The sequence below is a fragment of the Leuciscus leuciscus genome (assembly GCF_965113295.1).
Source record: "Leuciscus leuciscus genome assembly, chromosome: 10".
Lineage (NCBI taxonomy): Eukaryota > Metazoa > Chordata > Actinopteri > Cypriniformes > Leuciscidae > Leuciscus > Leuciscus leuciscus.
This window is the reverse complement of record NC_138734.1, coordinates 40,070,468-40,081,906: the sequence shown is the minus strand read 5'-3', so window position 1 is coordinate 40,081,906 and position 11,439 is coordinate 40,070,468. Positions and strand designations below refer to the sequence as shown.

The 11,439-nt window shown below is 37.2% G+C and overlaps 1 protein-coding gene across 1 annotated transcript; it reads left to right on the top strand.

Moving 5' to 3' along the window:
• Window positions 1–737: 737 nt before the first annotated feature.
• Window positions 738–11,391, top strand: nucb2b (nucleobindin 2b). The gene is made up of 13 exons (XM_082182571.1): window positions 738–893; window positions 1,913–2,038; window positions 2,366–2,473; window positions 2,575–2,707; window positions 2,970–3,073; window positions 5,145–5,330; window positions 7,671–7,761; window positions 7,841–7,899; window positions 8,007–8,099; window positions 8,194–8,283; window positions 8,786–8,956; window positions 10,546–10,600; window positions 10,708–11,391. Exons 2-13 carry the CDS (start codon window positions 1,913–1,915, stop codon window positions 10,782–10,784), a joined length of 1,293 nt encoding a protein of 430 aa, XP_082038697.1. The 5' UTR covers window positions 738–893; the 3' UTR covers window positions 10,785–11,391.
• The last annotated feature ends 48 nt before the right edge of the window (window positions 11,392–11,439 follow it).

Below are 11,439 nucleotides of genomic sequence, written 5' to 3'. Positions count from 1 at the left end.
TTGGGTAAACTTCTATAGTGGTGAATGAGAGACTAGCCTACATTAAATATATTTTTTTGCGTTCTCATTTGCTCAAATAGCAAACACAACAACAGTGATCTCACAACTTTCAAAAAGAGAAATAAAAATAGAGAGACTGATAATGGCAGTCAGAAGAAAGAAAGATGCTAGTTGTACTGTCACTCCCACAGCATTCTCACAGGATACTAGTTGTTGTTGTTGTAGTTTAATTTGTTTATTTATTTTATGCAAAGGTAATATAATAGTAAGTATAGTATTATAAGTGTACATACATTTAAAAATAAATTTAAATGTTTTTTTTGTTTGTTTTTTTACATGATTTATGAAGCTAAAACCCGTCATCACAGTCTGTGAAAAAAGTCCATTGTTTACGCTAACCAAACAGTGACTAATATATATATATATATATATATATGTTCCAGTTGTTTTAACATCTGGAATTTAACGTCAGAACCCACCTTACAAACACAACCAAGATAACAGTTGGGTGATGGTTGTGTCGTCTTGCCAAAAGAAGCGTGAATGACACTCAGCTGTTTCAATTCGGAGCTGTGTGGAGTAGACAAGTGAACGCCACGTACCTCTTATAACAAGCGTACTTGCCAAGTTACCATGGTAACCCTTGACAGACAGATAACATGCCCAATGACAGACCAACGCTTAAAAATCCAAGGAGGAAGCGCCACGGTTCCTCCAATCACCAGAGCGAGGGGCGTGGCTATATCGTTACCATTAAGGAACTGTGTTTAGCGCATATCAGGTAAAACAAGTTGCAAATGATCTGTCAGAGCGATTATCTGTAAGGCTTGATCGAGACGAAGACAGCTACATCGAGAGAGTGTGTAAATACTACTCTCAGGGGATCATTTAGGGTAGGTGCTCACCTGTCGCGTCTTACAATATCAGCTGCTGTATTCTATTACAGCTGATGCTTAGAAACATATGGTGGGGTAATATAGTTTTGTGTTCAACGAAAAAGAAGTTAAGAAATTTTCGCCATTTAGTACCTATTGGTTAGCGATATGATTTCAGTCTGAACAAATAATTTAGGTTTATTTGCTCGTAATTATTGAAAACGATGTCTTGCCTGTTACAGAGAATGACCAGGTTTATCTAACACGTGCCAGTGACGTCACGCGTTGGTTGTAGTTAAGCTCCCTTTAAAAACAAAAAAGATAATGACGTAAATGTTTTGTTTTAGTTTGTATTAATAACACGTTTGTATTTAGTTTGTATCACTTTACTAATGATGATGACACCTGCTGCTAGAGATAGTTCACCTAAAAATGAAAATTCTGCAATCATTTACTCAGCCTTCAAGTTGTTCCAAACCTGTATGAGTTTTCTTCTTCTGCTGAACACAAAAGAAGATATTTTGAAGAATATGGGTAACCAAACAGTTGATGAAAAAAAAAAAAAAATATGGAAGTCAATGGTGTCTACTGTTTGGTTACTAGAATTTAGTTTTTAAAATAGTGTGTGTGTGTGTGTGTGTGTGTGTGTGTGTGTGTGTGTGTGTGTGTGTGTGTGTGTGTGTGTGTGTGTGTGTGTGTGTCTTCAGGAGAAGAAAGAATTTCATGCAGGTTTGGAACAACTTGAGAGCAAGTAAATGATGACAGAATTAAAATTTTTGCGTGAACCTTTAAAGTGGGTGAGACTTATATGTACACATCATATATATATATATATATATATATGTATGAAGAGTTCAGATGCAAAAGCCTCTAAGTGCCATCTGAAATTTTCTTCTAGAATGATAATTTTTATCAAGCTTGTGTGTGTGTGTCTGTGTGTTGTGTGTGTGCAGTAATCCAGTCATATATATGCACTTATTCAGTCTACAAAGTTATCAACATCAAAAATGACCTGTGACGTTCATGTGCTTTCCCAGATGTGGGGACCGTCACACTGCTGCTTGATACTGTGTCTGTGGGCTTGTTTGGATGCACTGCCAGTTGCTGTGGATAAAAGGAAAGTGAGCCCTCCAGTAGAGGAACTGGAGCCACCGAAAAGTGAAGTAAGTAATATGATTTCATTTAAAAATAGTTTTTACCTTTATACTAGTATACAAGTGTTTATACTAATGTGAGACGTGCTGCTCTATTGTTTGAATGGTTGTGACGGTTTTTGCTGACATACAGTTTGAAAACTTCAGAAAGGTTTTGTAAGCATGTATTATATACAGTATAATGTGATGCTCACAATGAGGAGAAAGGGGTGTTTGACCGACACAGACTGGCTTTATTGCTCAGTCCTTTTTGCAAACGTTTATTATCCTGTGGGTTTAAAAAGATTTAGTTTTCCTGGTCTCCTTTTTACTTCAATCTAATTTAAATTCATTTAGGACACTGGATTGCACTATGATCGATATCTCAGAGAGGTTATTGACTTCCTGGAAAAGGACCCACATTTCAGAGACAAACTTCATAACACAGACATGGAAGAAATCAAGGTATTGCACCACTTTATTTTCCAATTTTACTTTGCAGATGTTAAATCAGATTGTCTAAACACCGCTTTGCTTACCTCTCACTCCCTATTTGGCGAAAACAGCAAGGGAAGCTGGCCAAAGAGTTGGACTTCGTCAGCCATCACGTGAGAACTAAACTTGATGAGCTAAAGAGGCAAGAAGTGAACAGACTGCGCACCCTAATCAAAGTCAAACAAGACATGAATGGAGAAAAAGGTAGCACAGGAATCTCTTTACGAGCACAACCGCTTTTGTTATTGCCTTGTCGCTTATCGTGAAATGTCCTCCACCATCTCGTTTCTTTATTTACGGTCGGCAGGCTCGGAGAGCGCAGATATGGGAAGATACAGAATGTGTTATCTGAGAGTGTCATTCATCAAACTCTCCATATCACGGTTTACTTTATAGACCAGTAACTCTAGCCTGCTGCAAAGACAAGAAACATGTGAAAAATGAGATGCTTTCCATTTCCCTCAAGGTACGTCAGTGGACCACCAGGCCCTTCTGAAACAGTTTGAGCATCTGAATCACATGAATCCACACACATTCGAGGTGGAAGACTTGGATCGCCTCATTCAATCGGTAGGGTCTAAATCAGACTTCCTGTGGGTTTCATTCTACATTCACTAATAAATGTCACACATTCGTGCTCAGGGCATAAAATTACATTTTTGGCTGGTGAAAAATGTCTGCCCATAAATATTTATTACTAGATTATATATTTAAATGTTTGTTTTTTGTTTTTTTCTATGACAAAGATTTTATTGATTTCGCTGTTTCTCCTTCCGTATTTTTGACAAAAAAATCACAGGTAATTTATCACAAGCAGCATCATACGAGAGAAGCCAATCTCTATCTCTCAGGGAAACTGCACCTGTCACAAAAACCTTTCAGTATTGTTCCTGTAGCTCAAACAGTACAGCATGATGCTAGCAAACACCAAGGTTATGGGCTTGAATCCCATGGAATGTATGAACTTTGCATATTGACACACAAACCCAGCTCCTCTCAATCACTTGTTACACTCTGGATGAATGTTGTTGGTGTGACAGGGTTGAAATTTCGCAGAGATTGTGTTTGTTGCGCGTAATTTTACAAATTTCTGCAGATTTTGTTCTTGCACACAAAGGGTCTCATTCATGAAACACGAGCAGAACGAATTTTTGTGTAAATCGTGTGTAAAGTGGTTCTGGCGTAAATTTTCGGATTCATTAAAATGTTCGTATTTTCCAAATGTTAGTTGGTACGAAAGCAATCTCCACCTGCTCCCAGCCACGCGTAAATAGTGCGTTTAACCTCTGAACGTTTTGCTCATTAATAAGGCTGCATTTTAATTCACCTTAATCGGGTACATATTTACACAGCATTTTGAAAAAACATTATATATAGTAATTACATACTTTTTCTTTTTACTTTTATTATGAGAGCCAGTAAAAGCATCTGCAAATGGAACACAAGTCCACAAATCACAAGTGTTGCAGTCAAGCTTCATGTCGAACCATTTTCTTTTCACTTCTGGGACTGTTCGATTAACAGATGAAACTCCATTAACTGCATCTGTAATATATGCTGCCAAGCTTCCTTTTTTTTTAGGACCTGATACGCCACTATGTACGCTTGAAAATAAAATGTGGCGTTTTGAATGAACTTCTGATAATAAAACTTCAGAGAAATTTCTCTTTTTCATTCGCTTTTGAGAAGACATGTTGAAATCCTTCGTTTGGTGTCATAATATAATGCCCATATATAGTTGTCAGTCGGATTTAATGGGCGGGATTTATGGTAATTGAGAATGAGCGTGCACGTGCGTCCCATTTACGAGTGATTGGAATTCATTAACACACACACACATTTCACTATCACATCTGATGTTTACGAAGTATTTGTGAATCAGGAGAAGAGTTTTCGGGAAGGTCTCTTTACGCGCAAATCACTCACATATTTACGAATGTTTCATGAATGAGACCCAAAGTGTGCGCACATCAAGCCACATCTCGGTACTAAATTGAGTTCTTTTTCGCTGCTTATTGTGTTCAAACAGTCAGATACACAAAATAATGTAAAAATGCCTGTCTTGGCGAGTTTTCACATAAGCACAGTCAGTTATGTTTAACGTGAACGTAAACAGCTGAGAAAGAAATGCATGTGTAACAGTATGATGGATCCATGTGTCAGGTCTTAAAGTGACAGAAGCCTAATAAACCTGCTGCCAAATAATTATGCGATATTAAAAATATCTTTATGGCAGTTTTTCCCCATTGTATCGATGTCAAAATTGTGGCCAGTGATAATGCTGAGTGGCTAGTAACTTTGGAAAACCACTAATCATAGTGTCTGGTGAGCAAAAGAGTTAATGTCAAGCCCTGCATGGATGCAATGTAAGTTGCTTTAGATATGAAAATGTAATGTAAATTTTGGTGGCTTAATGTGTCCAAGATTAATTTCTGATAATAGATAAAAAGAAGAAGACTTCTAACAAGACTCTTACAGGTTCTAATAAAGTTATTAGTCAAGTAGCAAGTTTTATTTCCCAAGTGCAATTTAAGATTACTTGTCAATTTGGGGTTTTGATCTACACACACAGTGAGTTGTTGGTCTCCGCATCACACGTTCACATTTTCCTTTCTACTTTTTTCCTATTTTCTTTGTTAAGGCCACTAATGACCTGGAAAACTTTGACAAGGATCGACACGAAGAGTTCAAGAAGTACGAGATGATGAAGGAACTCGAGCGGAGGGAACATCTTAAGACGCTGGATGAGGAAGCGCGCAAAAAAGAGGAGGAACACTACGAAGAGATGAAGAAGAAACATGCAGACCATCCCAAAATCAATCATCCTGTAAGCAAAAGACACACTTCTTGAACTACTATTATAATCAAATAAGCCCGTTTGTGATATTGCTTTATTCTATTATAAATAGAAGCATTTTCAAGTCGCTTAAGATGGAAATTCCCCCAATCTATTTTCTAAATTCACGTTATTGATTTTATAGAGTGGTGCAGGAATTATATATTTTTGTAGGCCAAAACCTGGAAATGAGTTCGAATTTTAGCACTTCCGGTTCCATCTTCCTGAAGTCAATGTTTTTTTTTTAATGGGTTTATGGTTAAATGCATGAAATAAAGTCTGTGGTGATAACAAGCTCAAGATATTTACACGTTTTGTTCTACAATATAAAATACATCGGTAATATCCACTTTTACTTGTGGTGTAACGTGACTAAATGGGACTACAGTGGATTTCTAGGACATTAAATGTCATCAGCCGAACAGGTAAACTCATCTACTCAGTCGCTTTCACAGCCTCATTACGTTTACTGTACAATCGTGCTCTTGCAAACTATCATAACTCGAACTTTCAGAGAAAATGTTTTAAAGACTGAAAGAGCTGTCGGAGACTTAAGCCGCCTTTCAACGGCACACGACATTCACATACGATTGTCGCATTTCGCCCCCTAGTGGCAGTCGCACAGAACTTTGAAATTAGTCGTTACCCTCGGCTATTCGCAATGGTAAAATTTATGATTTTAATGAATGTAATGCATGCACGAATATATCCACACAAAACAAATACCCTCAATACATTTAAAATAAAAACATAGTATATTTTATAGAGCTAATCAATACAAATTATTTCTGCCATAAGTGTTAAAAACCGCCATTTTACAGACATAGCATTTACAGAATAACGTTAAAGGAACGCTCCACCGTTTTTTGAAATAGGGCTTATTCACTTTCTTTCCTACATTTAGATAGGTGGGCAAATGCATTTTTGTCTCAGTGCATGCATTGTTTTAGTTTGACAGGGTCGGCGCTAGCTTAGCTTAGCACAATGAATGGAATCCTTTGTTGCCAGCTAGCATGTCCTGAGTAAAAGTGATATAAAAAAAATTAAAAACCCACCTAATTACTTCTTGTGGCCTGCGTATTCACAACAAGTACAAATAGTGATGCAGATTAACACTAGGCGATTTCCTAGGCAGATATTGACTTATATATTAAGGACTATATTAGGGGGAAGCACAGGCGAAGCACTGCTACTTGGGCGTGATATCTCTGCGCCCAAGTAGCAGTGCTTCACCTGTGCTTCCCCCTAATATAGTCCCAAGTCAAAATCTGCATAGGAAATCGTCTAGTGTTAATCTGCATCGCTATTTGTACTTGTTGTGAATACGCAGGCCACAAGAAGTAATTAGGTGTTTTTTTTTTGTTTTTTTATCACTTTTACTCAGGACATGCTAGCTGGCAACAAAGGATTCCATTCATTATGCTAAGCTAAGCTAGCGCCGACCCTGTCAAACTAAAACAATGCATGCACTGAGACAAAAATGCATTTGCCCACCTATCTAAATGTAGGAAAGAAGGTGAATAAGCCCTATTTAAAAAAACGGTGGCGTGTTCTTTAAAGTGTTAAAATATAGGTAATTCTAGCTTCGCGCTCATAGTTTTGATTAGAATACCTCACATACGGTCACATACGGTCTAGCCGCAGAAGTTCAGATATTTCAACGCATCTGAAGCTTCCAGTGGAAATGAATGACTTCCGGTCCAACGGCTGTCGTTTGTCGTGTGCAGTGGAAAGGCGGGTTTGATGATGATGACGTTGAAGTCATGTGTAGTCATGTTTGTTTATAGCCCATGATTAGCTTTTGACTTCTGCCGATTGCATTTATGCTTCAAAATTCATAAGTTGTTCATTTCTGAAGATTAGCCTATCACAGACCAGACAGAAGTTTGTCACAGACCATATTTTCTGCAATAATCTAAAAGTCAAAGGAAAAAATCCTATTGGGTTTTGGTCTAGGGAACCAGGGTTGGCCTACAAAAATGCTTCATCCCTGAACCACAATTTTTAATCAAAATGTGATGTATGCAAGACTTCTCCAATCATTTCGCCCACATAAACCCCTCCTTTCTTACAATCGACTGCAAGTTCGCGTTCAGATCTGCCTCCGTCCAATCGAAAACCGATTCATAGAATCAAGACCTGCCCTACTTTTTTCTTTTCGATAATCCGTTTCCCTTCGTCAGAATATGAATGGAAAAGATCTGTCACTATTTCCGTTAAACCGCGTTTTTAAATGTTGGATAATTTAAGTAAATTTAGTAAATTACATCTGAACCATAAAATCTAACATTTAAAATATGTCATTGTTGAGCATTTGTTCTGTATAAATAGGGCAGTCAAGACCAGTTGAAAGAGGTCTGGCAGGAATCCGATGGGTTGGATCCCAGTGAGTTTGAACCAAAGACGTTCTTCAAACTGCATGGTGAGATCATTGAGCTTCTCCGTTCTGAACACAGTAGATGATATCACTGCACGACTCTGACATCTGTTTGCTCTCACAGACACTAATGGAGACGGCTATTTCGATGAGCAAGAGCTCGAGGCGCTGTTTACCAAAGAGGTTCCACTTAATAACCTTTCCGTTCAGGGCTAACACAATAGTGGATCTTTGAGAATGACGTGGCTTTATGGGATGCTAAATCTGATGTTTGTCTCCACCGTGTTCAGCTAGAGAAGATCTATGATCCTGCACGTGAAGAGGATGACATGCAGGAAATGGAGGAGGACAGACTTCGTATGAGAGAGCATGTGATGAATGAGGTGGGAGCATCATAGCAGGGGATTGAATGTGCTAATGATATTATTTCAAAGATGTTTCACTTGTAATTATTTATTATTTATTGTCTGTCCATAGATTGACACTAACAGAGACAGGCTTGTTTCACTAAATGAATTTATTACTGCCACAGATAGGAAAGAATTTCAAGAGCCAGGTGGATGGGAGGTAATTTAACATTTTAAGTCAACATGAAATTCAAATCGACCCTATTTGTGAACTGTGTTTCATGATATCTACTGTTTGAAAGTTTGGGGTCAGGTTTTGTTTTGTTTTTTTAAAGAAATTAATACTTTTATTCAACAAGGTCACACATTTATTAAAGACATTTATAATGTTACAGATGAAATAAATGTTCTTTTGAACTTTAAGCAGCACAGCCGTTTTCAATATTGATAATTAGAATTTTTCATATTAGCAAATTATAATGATTTCTGAAGGATTGTGACTGAAGAAATAGGAATAAATTACATTTTAAAATGCACTACAATAGAAAAGTTATTTTAAATTATAATAATATTACCATTTTACTGTAGATTTGACTTTTGACCAAATAAATGCAGCCTCGGTTGAACATAAAACGTTTTTAAAAATCTTACCGACCCCAAACTTTTGAGTGGTGGAGTAAAACTGTCTTTCCATAACTGTCCTTTGTCTGCTTCCTCTCGAGACTCTGGACCAGAATCCAGTCTACACGGAAGAAGAGTTGAGAGAGTTTGAGGAGCATCTCGCTCGAGAGGAGCACGACCTTAACCTGAAGACCAATGACCTGCTGAAACAGCGGGAGGAGCTGGAGAGACAACAGGACCAGCTTAACGCCAATAAAATGGAGCTACAGCAGGTAGAAGAGCGACACTAACTTGCACCCAGACACTGAGTGAGAGATGCACACAGTCCTCAAACCTCGAAATATGAGGGAATTTCAAAAGTGTGATTTCCAGGCCTGGACCAGTCATGAGGGGCTTTTGCACCGGGTAGTTATAAGAACTACATAGTTATTTAACAATGGAGGATGTCGGTGTTTCGTATGGCATGCGTTCGTCCAATCAGTGTACATTTACGTCACTGGTCGTTTCTATTGTCCTGGGTTAGACCTAGAAGCTAATTTAGTCCCCCAAAAGGCGTTCCTAGAACTAAAACCGTTCCCAGTTCCTGCGGTGCGAACAGGCCATCAAGCGGTTACTTCCGCCAACGCTTATAGGAACTATAAAAATGTTCCTCCCATGTGAAAGCCCCCATGGAAATTATATAAAAAATTCACGGAAAAGTCATGGATATTTCTTTGTTCAGTTCTGAGTATATTTTTCTAGTTATTTTCAGTCCTGATAATGTGAATACAATCTCTATTAAAATCCTTTTCAGGTCATCAAAATGACTGGAAAAGTCATGGAAATTAACCCGTCAGACACTGTTTTAAAATAAAAACGGAAAACTTTATTATGCATTTTGGCTGTTTATTTACACGAAAATAATTGCCTGAAAACGCAAACTTTTGAAAACTGGTTTCAAAGTACGTGAATTTGTGAAACCAGTGATGTCATGTGCATGCATATTACGTGTTCAGACTATAGGCACATAGTCTTTCTTTACAAAGTGACGTCGCCATCTACTGGCCTGACAGCAGAATACAGCGCTTTCAGTGGTTTTAGCGGATCCGTGCGCACGGGGATCATTTTGACATATGCAAAACTTTTCCGTCTGTAAGTACATCATTGTTGTGTAAACGTACCCTTAGAGATGTTGTTGCTATCTGACATGAGTACATTTCACAAAAGCTGTCAAGAACATGTCTGGATCATATTTTGCCCCCACCAAAATGTTTTTTTTGTTTTTTTTAAATACATACAAGAGATTGTATTTTGCTCACAGATGATTGAGGTTAATTTTAGGGCCATTATGATGTTAGGCAATTTTTTCGAAATCAATTAAGCACCTCCACCCATTTAAAGAAACCTCATTACCTTAATGCGGGAAGAAAAAGTTTTAAAAATATATATTTATAGTTATTTCCAATATCATTCAAAGTTTTAGGGACAGTAGAAGGACAGTTTACAAAGAAATTAATACTTTTATTAAGCAAAGTATTAATGGCTGCTGCAAATTCAGCTTTGCCGTTACAAGAATAAATTACATTTTCAAATATATTGAAAATGTCACAATTTGATGACACTTGATGAGCATAAGAATCTTCTTTTAAAAGCATAAATAAATCTTACTGACCCCAAACTTTTGAATAAGTGACTAAACGTTTTGTTGCACTGCATTTACCTTATTCTGATATTCTTGTCACTAAACTATTCCCTTTAAAACATAATGGAAATGTTTAAGGTAGTGCTGCCTCACCACAAAAACTTTCTAACATATTAATCTATTCTATTGATTACATATTCTATTGATTATTGACCTATTCAACCTCTTTGTTTCCTTTAGGCGGTTCAGCACATGGAGCGGTTGAAGAAAACAGAGACTCCAGTGCAGGCCAAAGGTCGGTGCAATTCTTTTACATTTTGGGGTCCAAGTACTATGCCCTGTCACAAGGAACAACATATTGATTTTCTATCATAATTTGTCTTTGTTTTTTGTCAAATGCAGTTCCTTCTGCTGTGGAGATGCTGCCTGGCGACACTCGGCCTATGTCACACCAGCAAGACCTTCCTGCACATTTTTAGCAGCTCAAGCTCTTCTCTGTGTCTGTATTGTGTATGTCTGTTGTATAATGTAAAATATTTCCATTCTCGCATTCAAAAGAACCATTTACTGTCTCTTAGCAAATACACTGGTATTCCTTATCAAACACAAAACAACATTCACCAAACTTTAGTTATTGTATCCCAAAGTATGTAATCAGACAATCACACTTTTGTCTACAGTTTGTGAGGACAGGGATTGTACTTGAAACGTGTGTTTAGAGATGTTAACTATTTTAATTTTCCTAGTAAATTCATGTCTGATTTGCACAAACCTCATAGGATAAATCTGTCTTCATATTTAGTCATATTAAAAGCCCTACAATTCAGCATTCCTACTGTACCGCACTTCCAATACTAAACATATAGGTGTAAATAAAGGTGCAGAGAATATAAAAACACATTAATATCCAACACAGGATAACAATAACAACATCATCACGTACAAACTATCATTTAATTAAATACAGGCCAGATTGGCATTGTTTTGTAATACGTGTTTTTGCTTTAGCTTCAGTTGAAAGTCAATCCTAGATGTACAAAGTTTCTTAAAATTGATGAATTACTACAGCAACACCAATTTTTTTAACAGAAATCCAAATAATCATAAAATAACGCATTCATGAGGCAATTTTGG

Excerpts from the sequence above, each read along its gene's own strand:
- nucb2b (XM_082182571.1), top strand. The coding sequence starts at position 1,913 with ATGTGGGGACCGTCACACTGCTGCTTGATACTGTGTCTGTGGGCTTGT. Across the intron at positions 2,708-2,969 it reads AGACATGAATGGAGAAAAAG|GTACGTCAGTGGACCACCAG; the intron begins GTAGCACAGGAA and ends ATTTCCCTCAAG. Across the intron at positions 7,762-7,840 it reads GACGTTCTTCAAACTGCATG|ACACTAATGGAGACGGCTAT; the intron begins GTGAGATCATTG and ends TTGCTCTCACAG.